Raw genomic sequence first — 16,955 nt, 5'->3', positions numbered from 1 at the left:
GAAGGGAAAGGAAAGAGGAAAAAGGAAGGAAAAAGGAAAGAGGAAGAGAAAGAAGAAAGGAAAAGGGAAGGGAAGGGGGAAAGACTACCTGGATGCAAAGCCCAGAAGCCGAACCATTTTTGCACCGGCTAAATCGACCACGTTTCTCTTTTGCTTTTCCTCATCCTTTTTTTAGCAAGACCTGAGCCACAAGGTACGTGGCGCTCGCCCAAGAACAGAGAGGGAAGGGACTCCTCACCTTTCGATGCTCGTGATCAATCATAACGTTGTGAGGTTTGACGTCTCTGTGCATGATCCCCATACTGTGGCAATAATCCAGGGCCTGGAGGAGAGAGAGAGAGATGCCCCAACATCAGAAAGGAGCCTACGGATAGGAAAGTCACGTCCAAAGCAGAACAAATTAATATAGGGAGACCATTTTCCGAAGGGCCACAATTCAGGGTAGCTGCTCAGAAGTTGCCACATGCCACCCAGCAAGAGTGTGGTGTTGTGGCTGTCCAGCAGAACTGGCAGCAGATTCGGACAGTGAGGAGGTTGGGGAGGAAGATGGGCCAGTCCTGGAGTCTGGGAAAGGCACGGATGAGGGCTCTGTGTCGGAGGCAGAGAGGGGGCCAGGGCTGTCTGACAGTTATCAGCTGCCTTCGGAGTCGGAGATCAGTGGGGCAGAAGAACAGCTGGAGCCTGTTCCCAGTGTGCGCATGCGCAGAGTGGCCAGACGAAGGGAACAGCTAAAGAACAGGGGTCGACTTGGGAGTAAGCTTGCTCAAGTCCTCAGCGAAAGGAGGGGGAAAAAAAGACATTATCCGCTCCAAAATGACTCGGCCTCTTATTCCTCAAACACTGCTTTCAGAACATCTACTAAGGCTTCACCAAATGCAACTCACCTTCAAGATTTCATACATGTAGAACCGGATGTCATAGTCCGTTAACGTCTGGTATAATTGCTATGGGAAATGAACACACGACATGGGGGGGGGGAGATGAATAAAGCGGCAACTTTCTTCCCCATTTCTTTTTTTTAGCAGATTTTTTAAATTATTTTTTCCCTTCTACACCACCTTACAGTCAACATTGTTATGTCATCATACCTGTACATGTATATAATATTTTGCTTCTATATTTACACACCTTTCTATATATATTTGTATATAGTTTTTTACACACAGTTCTATATATATTTGTATATAGTTTTTTGGCTTAATTAATTTTATTCGTGTTTTGCAGCCATTTGTACCAATTGTTCCAAGTTTCATAATATTCCGACTCTTCTTTATCTTTTAATTTCAGTGTTAATTTGTCCATCTCTGCACAATCCAAAGGTTTTTTTAATCACTAATTCGTCCGAGGGGGTATTATTTTGTTTCCAGCATTGGGCAAATGCTATTCTAGCTGTAGTTAGCAGATGTGTGTTAATATGTACTTAATTTTCTTTGTACATTTCCCTTTGATTATTCCCAGTAGAAAGATTTCAGGTTTGTATTTTATCTGTTCTCCTGTAATTTCTTGCACCCATTTCCAATTTTTTGCCCAATATTTCTGTGTTTCCAGGCAGGTCCACCATATGTGATAAAGAGTCCCTTGTACTTTTTTACACTTCCAGCAGATCGGCTTCATGTTTGGGTATATTTTAGCCAATCTTGTTGGTGATAAATGCCAACGATAAAACATTTTGTATATATTTTCTTTAAGTGCTGCTGATCGTGTTAGTTTATAATTTGTGTTCCAAATTCTTTCCCAATCCACGAGATCTGTGTTGTAACCAAAGTTTTTGGCCCACGCTATCATGCAACCTTTAACTTTTTCTTCTTCTAATGTTACTTCTAATAAATATTTGTAAATTTTCGTTATGAATTTACTTTCTAACGCAACAAGGAAGCTTAACTGCGCTCAATCTCACACTGCATGGACGCTATTCGAGGCGGCATAAAAACGTGCAGCCTTAAAAACATTCGCTGAACTGGCCCTTGGCCTAATTTAACATTTTCCTGTCTCGATCCCTGTAGCCGAGGACGTTTTTCCCACTGGTTTTCAGAGGGGAGGGGGCTGCAATGCACATATAATTGACTCCTCACCCACCCCCGAGTCCAATCTATTACATAGCAGGCACCTACAGCCGTTTCTTCTGGCTCAATAAAGAGTTGTTAAGCGAGCTCTGCCTGACTTTGCTATCATATTTTTTGGGGGGGTCACTGTTGTTAAGAAAAACAGACAGCGGTTGTGTGAAATCACATGGTCGTTAAGCGGGCTTCCTCCGTGGACTTTGTCAGAGGCCAGCTGGGAAGGTCACTAAGGGTAAGGGATCAGGATTGCTGCAGCCACTGAAAAGGCAGGGCCCCCTTGCCTCCGAATTCTGGCCACATGAACCCCTAAGGATGCTGCAAGGAAGGGCTGTAACTCCCTTTTTCTTCAGGGCCGCCCTAACCTCAGACGGCTGTTAAATGGTTGTAAAACAAGGATTCCCTATAGCAGTGACGGCGAACCTTTTGGGCAAATTGGAATGTGTGTGCATGAGCCGGAGCGCCCCAAGACCAGCATGCCTGTTTTTGGGCCATTTTCAGACTGTTTTAACCCAAGAAAATGGCCCCAAAATTGCCCTGAAAATGCCCCGAAAACCAGCCTGAAAATGCCCTCCCAAATGGCCTGAAAATGCCCCCCCAAAAGAACGGTTTTTTTGGCCTGGTTTGGGGCCGTTTTCCAGGCCGTTTCCAGCGTCCATGAAGACCAGCTGGCATTTTAGCTTTTTAACACATTGACGTCTTCTTCATTCGACACACATTTTCACCCAAATCGATTGACAGCAACTCAAAACGGAATGCGGGAGCACTCAAAAAAAAAAAAAAAAATCAGATTATCAACACGCTGCCAGCTTCATCATCATCCCTTTGTTCCCAGGTCCCCAATCAAAGCTTCCTCTCCCCTCCCTCACCGAAGCCAAGAAATTTGAAAAACGGAAAACCGTACCTTAAAATCTGTATTGTTCACGTGCTCAAACACCAAGGCAGGGGTCCGTGACTAGGAGAGGGAAGGAAGAAAGGGAGGAAGGAAGGAAGGAAGGAAGAGAGAAGGTCAAGTCAGCTGCGGGTCTTCCAATGCATGATTTATTAGGCGGCATTCAAGGCTGCTCAGAGACTGACTGACTGACTGCTGGCTGACATTTCTAGAGTCCAGGAAAAGCTTAGCAGGAGGAGGCTGCGTTTTGTAGCAAGCCGAATTAATTCTGAGGCCTGATCTGATCAAACTGTTCAGAACCGAGGTGGCGCAGTGGTTAGGGTGCAGCACTGAAAGGCCACTACAGCTGACTGTTATCTGCAGTTCAGTGGTTCTAATCTCACCGGCTCAAGGTTGACTCAGCCTTCCGTCCTTCCGAGGTGGGTGAAATGAGGACCCGGATTGTTGTTGGGGGCGATATGCTGACTCTGTAAACCGCTTAGAGAGGGCTGAAAGCCCTATGAAGCGGTATATAAGTCTAACTGCTATTGCTATTGCTATAACAACCCGGGGGAGGGGGTGTTTCCAAGGGGGGGGGAGAAACAGAGGCAAAAAACAGGAAATAAAATATCACTTTTTACCATTTTAGGATCCTGTGACCAAAAACACCTGAAATGCTGATCTACCTGATGATTATACGGTCCTGGAGGTTTTCTGATGGGGGTTATTATTTGAAATGACAAAGGCAACAGGGGTTTGTAAGCAATTTTGCCCATCCTCCCCAGACTCGGCTTATGCACCGGGGTGGGGTGGGGGGGTAAGCGCACCAGCGTGCCTACCGTCCCCGTCTTACTGCCCCCATTTAGCTCTATTTAATTCCTTTGTTCATGTTTTATGTTCATGCCTATACTTGTTATCTTGTACATGTTTTACAAACCAACAAATAAATTATAAAAAATGTGCTATTTGCCTAGTCCGGAGATAGGAGAGCCGTCTGCAATTTGTGAGCTAGGCTCTGTGCCTCTGATGAACTAGATTTTATTTTGAAAAATCTAGGATTTATTAAGTTTATATGCTGCCCATCTCAGTGTCGAGACTCTGGACAGCAAACACCAATACAAAGACAGAATAAACACTGCCCAGAATCCCTCTATGAAGGAGATGGTCAGTTTTAAAATGTGACAGACAGATAGACAGATGGATGGATAAATATACAGAAAGATGATTAGGTAGGTAGGTAGGTAGGTAGGTATAAAGATAGATAGATAGATAGATAGATAGATAGATAGATAGATAGATAGATAGATAGATAGATAGATAGATAGATAGAGAGAGAGAGAGAGAGAGAGAGAGAGAGAGAGAGAGATATGGTAAATAGATACGGCAGATAGAGATACAAATGATATAGAAATTAGATAGATAGATAGATAGATAGATAGATAGATAGATAGATAGATAGATAGATAGATAGATAAACAGACAGACAGACAGATAAGGTAGGTAGGTAGGTAGGTAGGTAGGTAGGTAGGTAGGTAGGTAGGTAGGTATAGAGATAGATGACAGACAGACAGATAGATAGATGATAGATAGATGATAGATAGATAGATGATAGATAGATGATAGATAGATAGATATAGATAGATAGATAGATAGATGATAGACAGACAGACAGACAGACCGTAAATAGATACAGTAGATAGATATGGTAGTTATAGATAATATAGAAATGAGAGACAGACAGACAGAACAAAGAATTATGTAGATGATAAGACTGAAGGTATAGAATGACAGATTGATATAGGTAGACAGACAGATATAGATGAGAGAGGGTGGGGGATAATACTAATGTTATCCTCTATATTCCCATAAATCAATAAAAATGAAAGAAATATTTCTTTTAAAAAAAAACACCAACCCATTTGGACCCTGTGCTCCCTTCAGCCCATCTACATGCCACCCGTCAAATTTACTCACCACTGGATCCTTCACTATGTCGGCAAGGGTGATGATGTTGGGACCACCTCGCAGGTTCTCCAGGATTTTGATTTCTCGTTTAATTTTCTTCTTTTTCACCGGCTGAGCAAAGGAAAAAAAAACCAGTTAACTGGGACAGGCAAAACTCCAGGAGAAAGAGGGGGGGGGGGGGGGGAGAACACTGTAACTGCAACCAGCCTTTCTTACTGATTCTGTTTATTGAATATATTTGTTACAACCCCCACACCCCTCTCCCCAAGGCTGCATTTAATTTCGCAGCAGGAAAGCGGCAACTGCGTCGTGGGAGTTTGTTGAAGCAAATATTGTGTCTTTTAAAAAAGGTTTATATAAATTCAGGGGACAGATGAACAGGAAACTGGTTAGACAAAGGATCAAAGCATCAATAGAAGAGACTATTTCTAGTTTAGGATTAAACTGGAGGTCCTTGGTTCTCTCATGAGTTTTTTTCTTACAGACATCTCATGACCCAACTAGGGAACATCATCAAGGATGTGGGGTTTGTGGGGAGGAGGAAGAGGAGGAGGCAGAAGAGAAGGGAGAAGAGGGAGACTGTGGTTTTTTTTGTGTTCTCTGAGCTTGGTGGACTCCGGAGTTTTCTTCACTGAAAAACAGGACTTCCCATGACAATAGAATGGTGAAAGGAGGTGGAAATTCAAAAAACAGGGTTTGCAACATTCTGGAAGTCTTGTTATTTTGAGAGAAAAACAAGGGGAAAAAAACCCCACTGGCCCTGGAACCCACACTGAGCTGTTTGGAACTGGGCCCTTAGGAGTTAATTATCCTATGATCCCTAATTAATGAAGGGAAAGAAGGGCAAAAAAACAAGGGCCCTTTTCTCAAAGCCACAACTCAAAATATCTGTTTTCTTCTGTGCAAATGTGATTTGGGAACGGCTCCCTAGGCTTCCTTCCCAGTAGAACATAACAAGCCACCATAACTCCTTTTTAAAAGAGAGTTGCATATTTCCATATGCAAATATTTAAGTTATATAAAAGAACAGAATAACAGAGTTGGAAGGGACCTCGGAGGTCTTCTAGTCCAGCCCCATACTCAAGCAGGAGATTGTTACAGAATTGTTACAGAATTACAGAACAACAGAGTTGGAAGGGACCTTGGAGGTTTTCTAGTCCAGCCCCCTGCTCAAGCAGGAGACCCTTACAGAATTACAGAATAACAAGAGTTGGAAGGGACCTTGGAGGTTTTCTAGTCCAGCCCCCTGTTCAAGCAGGAGGTCCTTACAGAATTACAGAACAACAGAGTTGGAAGGGACCTTGGAGGTTTTCTAGTCCAGCCCCCTGCTCAAGCAGGAGACCCTTACAGAATTACAGAACAACAGAGTTGGAAGGGACCTCGGAGGTCTTCTAGTCCAGCCCCGTGTTCAAGCAGGAAACCCTTACCGAATTACAGAATAGCAGAGGTGGAAGGGATCTTTGAGGTCTTCTAGTCCAACCCCCTGCTTAAGCAGGAAACCCTATACCATTCCAGACAAATGGCCGTCCAACATCTTCTTAAAGACTTCCAGTGTTGGAGCATTCACAACTTCTGGAGGCAACTTCTGTTCCACTCATTAATTGTTCTCACTGTCAGGAAATTTCTCCTCAGTTCTAAGTTGCTTCTCTCCTTGATTAGTTTCCACCCATTGCTTCTTGTTCTGCCCTCAGGTGCCTTGGAGAATAGCTTGACTCCCTATTCTTTGTGGCAATCCCTGAGATACTGGAAGATGCTATCATGTCTCCCCTAGTCCTTCTTTTCATTAAACTAGACATCCCCAGTTCCTGCAACTCTTGATCTTATTTTAGCCACTAGTCCCCTATCTTAGTTGCTCTTCTTTCTAGAAAATGATCACAAGAATATCAAGTTTTCAGCTAATCAAAAAGGAAAATATAAAACCTTCTTCCAAGCTGCTCTTAAATGTGGAAGGGAAAGTAGGCCAGACCCTCTGTTATGTCATCTCCCTGAGTGTAGGCAAAAAATAAAACACTTAATACTGCGCTGATAAGACAACACTTGGAACCCTGCCTTCAGTTTTGGTCACAATACAAAAAAATAAACAAATGTTGAGATTCTGGAAAGAGTGCAGAGAAGAGCCACAAAGATGATTAGGGGATTATGTATGGGTACAACATAAGGAAATGAGATATAAATTGTAAACAGTGATTTGGAAAGAAGGATAGAAAACTTTTGTTATTAAATATTATGGAGGTTTAGCTAGAATAGGACATAAGGATTTAGTGTCATTGGAGGATTTTAGAAATAGTACATGAAATGCCAGTATGTGGTTATGTATTAAATCTTGGTATATTTTATGATGGATGTTTAAACAACTATGGTCAAATGAAAATGGAGGTATGATGACGGTAACATGTATAAATATCTGAGTTAAAATACCTGAGTTAATATGAATTATGATTGATGACTGTGGAAGAGATGCACAAAAATCTTTTGTAACCAACAGATACACTTTCTACAATATGTAAAAAAGGAAGATTGTATGTGTTGTGTTTGTTTTGAAAATTAAAAAAAAAAAAAAGATAATTAGGGGACTGGAGCCTAAAGATGCTGACTCTGTAAACCACTTAAGAGAGGGCTGTAAAGCACTGTGAAGCGGTATAAAAGTCTAAATGCTATTGCTATTTATCCCGGAATGCCACGGGGACAGAGCAATTTACTACGCTGTCAATTTGCATACGGTCTCCGGTGTGAGTCTTAATGACGAGGCGTAAACAAACGAGACCGAAATTAGGGGAAAGGGGCATTTGGTAAAATCTTTCCTCTCTGCACAGCAGCCTCACCTTCAGAATTTTAACGACTACTTTTTCATTATTTGTGATGTTGATGGCTTCGAAGACTTCGCTGTATTTGCCCCGGCCTAACTTCCGAACTAGCTGGTAGTCGTCTTGATTCCTGCAATGACAAAAAGACAAAACAAAACACACAAAAAAGGACATTGTTATGCAAGGGAAAAGAATTCGAATCATTCCCCAACCAAGAGCGTTCTCGCCTTCAAAGAAACCACTCATTGTAGAAGGAAAACTGTTAAGTCTCTAGTAGGGAACAATCAAGAGTTTGGTAGCATTTTTTTTTTTCTGACCAACACAACTTGCCCCAACTTTTAAAGGTAACTTGGACTTTCTGATCTTTCCTTAAGATATTTCGTTTCTCATCCAATAAGCTTCTCCAGTTCTCGTGGTGATTGGCCCAAAGTCACCCAGCCGGCTTTCCTAATGAAGGCAGGACTAGAACTCACCACCTCCTGGCGATTGGCCCAAAGTCACCCAGCCGGCTTTCCTAATGAAGGCAGGACTAGAACTCACCACCTCCTGGCGATTGGCCCAAGGTCACCCAGCCGGCTTTCCTAATGAAGGCAGGGCTAGAACTCACCATCTCCTGGCGATTGGCCCAAGGTCACCCAGCTGGCTTTCCTAATGAAGGCAGGGCTAGAACTCACCGTCTCCTGGGGATTGGGCCAAAGTCACCCAGCCGGCTTTCCTAATGAAGGCAGGGCTAGAACTCACCGTCTCCTGGCGATTGGGCCAAGGTCACCCAGCCGGCTTTCCTAATGAAGGCAGGGCTAGAATTCACCGTCTCCTGGTGATTGGCCCAAAGTCACCCAGCCGGCTTTCCTAATGAAGGCAGGGCTAGAACTCACCATCTCCTGGCGATTGGCCCAAAGTCACCCAGCCGGCTTTCCTAATGAAGGCAGGGCTAGAACTCACCATCTCCTGGCGATTGGCCCAAAGTCACCCAGCAGGCTTTCCTAATGAAGGCAGGATTAGAACTCACTATCTCCTGGCGATTGGCCCAAGGTCACCCAGCCGGCTTTCCTAATGAAGGCAGGGCTAGAACTCACCATCTCCTGGCAATTGGGCCAAAGTCACCCAGCCGGCTTTCCTAATGAAGGCAGGGCTAGAACTCCATGTCTCCTGGTGAGTAGTCCAGAATCACCCAGCTGACATGGAATTGAGCTGGGCGACGGCTTGCATGCCCACAAAGAGGGCTCCATGTGCCACCATGCGTGTCATATATTCGCCATCACAGTCCTACACCATTCTGGACAAATATATATCCGATTTCTTCTTGAAAACCTCCAGTATTGGAGCCCCATCAACTTCCTGAGGCAAGCAGTTCCACTGATTAATTCTCTCTGTCAAGAAATTCCTCCTTACTTCCAAGTTGCTTCTCTCCTTGATTAGTTTCCATCTGTTGCCTTCTTGTTCCGTCCTCAGGTGCTTTGAGAATATGTTGACACCCCCCCTCCTCTCTGTGGCAGCCCCTCAAATATTGGAAGACTGTCATCATGTGTCCCCAAGTTCTTCTCTTCGTTCTATTAGAAATATCCAGTTCTTGCAACTGTTCCTCTTACGTTTTAGCCTCTAGTCCCCTAAGCCTCTAAATCAGTGTTTCTCAACCTTGGTGACTTTAAGTCCTGTGGACTTCAACTCCCAGAATTCCCCAGCCTGGGGGATTCTGGGAGTTGAAGTCCACAGGACTTAAAGTCGCCAAGGTTGAGAAACACTGCTCTAAATAATTTTCAGAAATGGTAATGAGAAAATAGCAACGCAGGAGGAAGTTATTCAGAAAATAATGGAATGTGCCGAAATGAGCAAATTGACATTTGGAATTAGAGAACAAGAAGATAAACGATTTTATAAGATATGGGACTTATTTTACCAATGGTTAAAGACAAAAAATATGGAAAGGAAATACGATAAGAGAATTTTACAATACAAGGATAATGGAATGACCCAGAATATAATATAAAGATCTATTACCATTGGATGGATTTAGGAGGATGTAATGAATTGTTATAATGTAAAATTAATTCAAAATTTAGAATATCTCGTATAAAATGAAGGAAGAATAGTTATAGTCAAATAAATGATCAATAATGATAATAATGTATACTTATATACTAGATTGATAATATGAGATTTTATATAAATTGTAAGTGAGGACTATGGAGAGGTTGCACAAAGGTTTTGTAACCAGCCGACATAATTTTCAGAAATAATGGCAGGAACAAGTTCACCTTTTCAGCCCTGAAAGCTGACTTGGAGATTCGCACAATCTCTCTGCCTAATTTCCTTCGCAGTGCAGAGGGGAGGTGATACGAAAGGGAGGTGCTATATAGGGTGCTTTGAACTCCTGTTAGGAAGAGAAGATACACCTAACGGATCATGTGGTCATTAAGGGCTGCCTTGTAATAGGGAACCAGAGAATCAATGCTGCTTTCTTTTTCATTGGCAGCCATTCTCTGACCAATCATATTTTTCTAAATTTCCTGGCTTTGGAAGACCCCAGCTTCTCCACCACCTGCATAGTTTTAGCCACAGAGGAATAAAAGCTTTTAAGTACCTGATGGATCCTTTCAACATTTGTGGGAAATGACACCAGCTGGGCGACTTTGGGCCAATCACCAGGAGAGGGTGAGTTCTAGTCCCAACTTAGGTACGAATGCCACCTGGGTGACCTTGGGCCAATCACCAGGAGACGGTGAGTTCTAGTCCCGCCTGAGGCACGAAAGCCAGCTGGGTGACTGGGCCAATCATCAGGAGAGGGTGAGTTCTAGTCCTGCCTTAGGCACGAAAGCCAGCTGGGTGACTTTGGGCCAATCATCAGGAGACGGGGAGTTCTAGTCCCGCCTTAGGCACGAAAGCCAGCTGGGTGACTTTGGGCCAATCATCAGGAGTTCTGGCTCCACCTGGTGGTGGAGTGTGGCGGCTCACATGGTTAGGGAAGGAGGAAAGAGAGGAGAGGTGTAGAGAAAAATGGAAGAAAACAGAAGAGAGAAAAGAAGAATGGGAGAAAAAAACAGAAGAGAGAGAAAAGAGAATAATGGAATGGGGAAGGGAGGCAGGAGGGGAGGAGGGGGAGGGGGAGGAGAGAGGGAAGGAGAGAAGGGGGGGCGAGGAGACCCTAACCTTAACCCTAACCGTCCATGAGGTCTATTGACATTAAGAAGTCGACCTATCGGATACTCCCCAGTATTGACTGGAGGAACTGCATTTTGAATCTTTGGTAAATTATGTGTCTGTTTAATCTTTTCAGGTCCAGGTTTGCTCTCCACCCCCCTGAAGTCTGTGGAACTTTGTGACCAGTTCTGGAGATCCGGTTGCGGAAATATTGAGTAGTTCGGAGCAATGTTCCCTCTAATTTTTTTTTTCAGTGTGCGCAGAAAAATATATAGTGTTTGAGCGGCACATTTTCATGCCTGAGCACCTGCATTTTTTTTAGCCATAATTGCCATCAGAGCAGATGTTGGGGAGGGGGGCAAGGAGGAAAAGGGTCCCCTCCCTCTCCCTCAGACCCCCAGGAAGGAAGGAAGGGAAGGAAGGGGGAGGGAAAGGAAATGGGAAAGAAGGAAAGGAAAAAAGAAAGGAAATGGAAAAGAGAAAGGAAAGGAAAAAGGAAAGGAAATTGAAAAGAAGGAAAGGGAAAGGGAAAGGAGAAAGGAAAGGAAAGGAAAGGAAAAGGAAAAGGAAAGGAAAAGGAAAAGAAGGAAAGGAAAAAGAAAACGAAAGGAGAAAGGAAAGGAGAAAGGAAAGGAGAAAGGAAAGGAGAAAGGAAAGGAGAAAGGAAAGGAAATGGAAAAGAAGGAAAGGAAAAGAGAAAGGAAGATAGAAGAAGGACAGAAAGGGAAAGGAAAGAGTGAAATGGATTGGTACTGCTCAAAAATCAAGTCTCAAGATCCCGTGGACCCCTTTGGCTCAGGCAGTCCAATTCCATGCTTCTTCCCTCTCTCCCCAAAGCGAAGGGATCGCAGAAAAACTGCCGAGCTCAGAACGGGGCTTCAGACAACACAATGCCTGAGAAACCCCGGATGTGCAGAGAAAGGCAGGCTACAACCAGCGAATCCCGTTTTCCCAGGGACCGACGAAGCCCCAGAGAACAAATGGGAATTCTCTCTTCTGCAGCGTCATCGGTCTCCGGGCAGTCTTCCTTGATTTCACCAATCACCAGATGGAGGAGAGATTTCGGTGCAGAGAGAGAAGGGAGGGAGGGGGGATATTTTCAGTCACATTTAAAGACATTAAAAAACACTGCGCTGAAGTTTGAAACTTCTGCGCGGTGTTTTCTTGTTACCTGTGTGGCCGCGCAGGCGCGCAGCTTGGAGAGAACATTGGTTTGGAGAACCAGCAAATGCCACCTCTGGCTGGCCCCGCCCCATCTATTCTCTGCCTCCCGAGTCCCAGCTGATTGGGAGCAAATGGAGATTTTGCAGTATCCTTTCCCTGCCACGCTGACCAAGCCACGCCTACAGAACCGGTAGTAAAAAAAAAATCTGAATCCCACTATTGGCCATGACCTGTGTTAAGGCCTCTATCAGAGCTTTCATTTGGTCCATAATCCCGGGTGGTCGAAGATCAGCTGCTGTGGGAGTAAACATGGCTTCGGGAGCCTGCTTCCTCCTCTTTAGATTGCGGCTCCCCCTGATCTTCAAAGGCCTGGAAATCTTCCCGTGCCTCCGCCAGAATCTCACTGTCATCTAAACAAAGAGCCGGCTGGAGAAGTTGCTCTCTAGCATCATCTGGTGTTTGAGCACAAATCATCTGTTGCTTTGACTCCATAAGCTGAGCTGGCGAAGCGCGGGAAATTCTAAACCTTTCATCTCCATTTTTTTTGCCCCCCTCCCTTTTCCTTCGCTCCGCCTCCTTCTAGGCCCTGGGAAATCTCTTATGTCTCCTGCTGGAAATCGCTCCGGCTACTATTTGGGACGCTGTTCCTCTAGTGACTGATTTCGACCCTTTGGAGCAGGGGTTGGCAACCTTAAACACTCAAGAGCCACAAAGGTCCTAACCAGAAGCCCCCCCCCCCCCCCGGTTCAATTCTGAAGCCGACCGAAAATCCAGTTCCTCCACCATAGAGTCTCCTCCTAGCGCAGACTCCTTTTTCCTCTGCCAACCAGAAGTCCAGTTCCCCCACCATAGTCTCCTCCTAGCGCGGAATCCCTTTTCCTCTGCCAACCGGAAGTCCAGTTCCCCCACCATAGAGTCTCTTCCTAGTGTGGCATTTTTCCTTTGCCAACCAGAAGTCCGGTTCCCGCACCATAGAGTCTCCTCCTAGCACAGCATCCCTTTTCCTCTGCAAACCGGAAGTCCAGTTCGCCCACCATAGAGTCTCTTCCTAGTGTGGCGTCCTTTTTCCTCTCCCTGTTCTAACCAAAACCCCTATCAATTGTGGAGCCGACCGGTGACAGGGAGCCGCAGCAGAGGGAGGAAAGAGCCACCTGCGGCTCCGGAGCCGCAGGTGGCCAACCCCTGTCCTATACTATTCCATCCTGTACCTACACCCTGCCAACCACAACCGTCCAGACACTAGACATGTCTGTAGCATATTTTTTATCCCCGGGCCCAACTACATGAGCCAGGGGCCCATGAACTACAGTTGTGATGTGGCAGCCGCAGGGCCGGTTCCCACCACGGAGCAGGCAGGGACCGAATTTGACATGGCTGCAACAGGAGGCCCCGGTTCCAAGAGAAAAGGAAGCAGCTCCTGTGACCATTTTAACCTAGAAGCTGGCCCTTGAGAGAGCAGGATCCATAGGCTGAAATATACCATAAACGGAGTCATTAACATTTATGCATGTAGACAGGCGTCCTCGACTTGCCGACCCCTGCTTTGGAGTCTTGTGAACGATTCGTGCCCTGGGCAGGGATCTCCTGATCCGCTCCACTCGCCCATGATGTTCCTGAACCCTCGTGGTCATCCATCTCAGCCCTTTGTCTCCCTCTTGGGCAAGTCTCGTTCCAAAGGAGCCCTGCTGCTGCCGCGGCTTTCTTTCCCTCTTTCAGCTTCTCTGCCCCTTGGAGGGTGCCCAGCCTGAACTGGGCAGTGACTCTAGCCCACCCCACCCTCCCCCGGCTGTCTGAGCATTTCTCCTTGGGTCCTCAACTCTCTCTGGAGTCCGATGTGTGGCTTTTCCAGAGTCCCTGACCATTTTTAGCCTTAATATTGCCTCTGAGATCGGCTATTGCGGTCAGCCTGAGCCTCTTCTGGCGACTGGGCCTGAGCAGGTGGGTTTCGCGATGTCGGGCTTACTCAGGGGTCCTATGACCTGCCAAAACCATTAATCCGTCCCCGCGAGCCAAGGTGGCGCAGTGGTTAAATGCAGCACTGCAGGCTACTGCTAGATCAGCAGTTCAGCGGTTCAAATCTCACCGGCTCAAGGTTGACTCAGCCTTCCATCCTTCCGAGATGGGTAAAATGAGGACCCGGATTGTTGTTGGGGGCAATATGCTGACTCTGTAAACCGCTTAGAGAGGGCTGAAAGCCCGATGAAGCGGTAGATAAGTCTAACTGCTATTGCTATTGCTATTGCGAGGGACCACGATGCTGCTCCACCCACATCGCCGCGCCTATCCACTGCCCCCCCAACCTTCTGGAGGCCAAAAACAGGATGCATGGAGGCCTCAGGAGGCCAAAAATGGGCCTGTTTTTGGCCTCCCCAGCCTCCAGAGCAGTGGTGGGTTCTGGCCGGTACAGCCATATGGGTAGCAGCTGATAGTATACTGGTACGGTGGCTCGTTTGGCCCGCCCAGTCGCCTGCATTCGATACCTATTTGTAAAGCAAATGGCCAATTGCGCACACGCGCACAGCGCAAGGTCTGACAAGCAGCTAGGTGTCGCAGGGGTGGTGGAATGTGCATGCGTGCGCAGCGCGTCTGCACAAAAGGACATGGGGCCCTGTGAGCACTGTACTGGTAGCAACGGGGAGAGGAACCCACCACTGCTCCAGAGGGAGGGAGAGAGAGGGAGACACACACACACACAAACAGAAGTCCCTCATGCACACCCCAAGGCAGCCACATCCCTTCACTAACCCGCTTTCCACCTCCAGGAACATAACAAATTAAAGTTTAATTTGTATGTAATGTTTAATGGACTGCTAAATTGGCCACACCCACCCAATCTCATGACCACCTAGCCACACCCACCCAGCCCCCCCAACAGTGTAAGGGACTGTGAACTGGCCCCCCTTTTAAAAGGTTTGAGGACCCCTGGGCTTACTGATCTGAAGAATCCAAGGAACTCTGCTCTTCTTTACCAGTACGGCTCTCGTTTGCTCCAAGACTGAGTCAAAACCAGGCATGCTCAGGCAGAGGAGGCGGGACCAAAGACCTGATTGACTCAGACTCCAAGCAGAGGAAGCAGAGTTAACACTTTCCTTTCCTTGGATTCTCTGGACTCAGCACACCGGAGAATAGAACAGGATGAGGGCAAGAACAGAACAGAATAGACACAGAACAGACTAAAACAGGGTCTTTTTAGCCGTTCCAAGAAGGTCCCACACCCATTTGCACCACTCAGTTGATCCTGAGAACACAGACAAACCTCCAAGTGGCCTCAACAGATCTCTAAAAAGATGCAAATGACCAGCAGTCTGCAAGGAGGATCAATCCTTCCATTCCCCACCATCCAGTGAAGAAGCTTCTTGGATGAGAAGCAAAATGTCTTCAAAGGGAAAAAAAAACAAGTAAGTACAGTTGCCTTCAGAAAAAAACAACTTTGGGACTACTGTGACCTGGATGACAGAGAAGCTCCACAGATTTGGGATAAACACCGTTCATTTGCACCACTCAGGTGGCCCTGAGGACACAGATAAACCTCCAAGTGGCCTCAAGGACTCTCTAAAAGGATGCAAATGACCAGCTGTCTGCAAGGAGTAGAAATCCTTCCATCCTTCACCATCCAGTCAGAGCTGAAGAAGCTTCTTAGAAGAGAAGTGAAGCGCCTTCAAAGAAAAACCAGTAAGTACAGTTGCCTCTTGAAAAAGCACCTTTGGGACAACCATAACCGGGATGACGGAGAATCTCCACAGACGTTTAGCCGTACAATTTGGGATGAAGACCCTTGGAATGGGGTGGGAGTAGGAATGGATTTCCAGAGGGAAAAAACTTCAGATTACAGGAACCATTTGCACCACTCAGGTGACCCTGAAGGCACAGACAAACCTCCAAGTGGCCTCAACGGCTCTCTAAAAGGATGCAAATGACCAGCTTTCTGCAAAGAATATAAATCCCTCCATTCCCTGCCATCCAATCAGAGCTGAAGAAGCTTCTTGGATGAGAAGCGAAACCTCTTCAAAGAAAAACCAGAAAGCTCAGTTGCCTCTTGGGGAAAAAAAACACCTTTGGGAGCACCGTGAGCTGAAGGACAGAGAACCTCCAGAGAACAGAATAAAATTAAGGAACAGAATAAAAATCTAGCAGTCTCGCAAGAGCTTTGGGAGCAAACCGCCCACCTCTAGGCCAGGATACTTACCCCCACTCCACCACATGCGACTCGTAATCCCAGTACTCCCGTGGTCTGTGGGTATTTACATCCGTGTAAACTCTGGCTCTGCTTGGCACAGGCCCCGACATGACGGACAGGCGGGCAGGTGGAGTTTGGGCAACGGATCTGGCCTTTGCACCGCTTCCGGCTTCCGGATCAATCCCAGGATTGCCTCAGACGGGAATCTGGATTTTCTTTTCTTTTTTTTTTTCACTGCGAAGACAAAAAAAAAATGCAAGGATGCTGAAGAGAGGAATCGACGCTTCCAAGCTAATTAAGAAAAAGAGTTCCATGTTTGGATTAAAATTTAAGTTTTAAATATCAAGGAGCCGGGCGGAAGCTTGTCATTAAAAGGGAGGGTCGTCTTCTGTAAAAGGAAGTGAAGTTGGATATTCTCCAACCTTGCCAATTTTAAGACCCAATTTGGTTTAGAGGAAGCAAGACGTCGACTGCTGAATCTCCTTGATGTCTTGCATCACAGAACAGGTCAATAGTACATAAATAAAGCCAGGAGTTATTATTATTTCCACTTTTTAATTAAGTGCCCTGGCCATTCTAATTTGTTTTATCTTAAAAATGCCGCGGGTATCATTGGATCAATCCAATTCCACCCCTCTGTCTACAGTCAAGTACTGCTCAGAGGTCTGACTTTATGCCATAGGAGTTATTCTAACCCCTTTTAGAAGGTAGGTAGATATGGTAGATATGGTAGATAGATAGATAGATAGATAGATAGATGGATGGATGGATGGATGGAT

General features: G+C 45.8%; 1 protein-coding gene and 1 non-coding gene across 2 annotated transcripts; both read right to left on the bottom strand.

The window, feature by feature from the left end:
- Positions 1 to 238: 238 nt before the first annotated feature.
- Positions 239 to 16,410, bottom strand: LOC116523457 (casein kinase II subunit alpha; the record flags this gene model as incomplete). Its single annotated transcript, XM_032238576.1, has 6 exons — positions 16,186 to 16,410; positions 7,716 to 7,827; positions 4,903 to 5,004; positions 2,962 to 3,012; positions 885 to 944; positions 239 to 322 (listed from the first exon to the last, which is right to left on the bottom strand). Coding segments are annotated over exons 1-6 (510 nt in total), but the record flags the coding sequence as incomplete, so codon positions are not given.
- On the bottom strand, positions 13,243 to 13,378 carry LOC116523458. Its single transcript, XR_004257083.1, has one exon. It is a non-coding gene; the product is annotated as a small nucleolar RNA SNORA5 (small nucleolar RNA).
- Positions 16,411 to 16,955: the final 545 nt, after the last annotated feature.

The sequence above is a fragment of the Thamnophis elegans genome, unplaced genomic scaffold (assembly GCF_009769535.1).
Source record: "Thamnophis elegans isolate rThaEle1 unplaced genomic scaffold, rThaEle1.pri scaffold_326_arrow_ctg1, whole genome shotgun sequence".
In the NCBI taxonomy this organism is placed as follows: Eukaryota; Metazoa; Chordata; class Lepidosauria; order Squamata; family Colubridae; genus Thamnophis; species Thamnophis elegans.
This window is presented reverse-complemented; position numbering and strand designations above follow the sequence as displayed.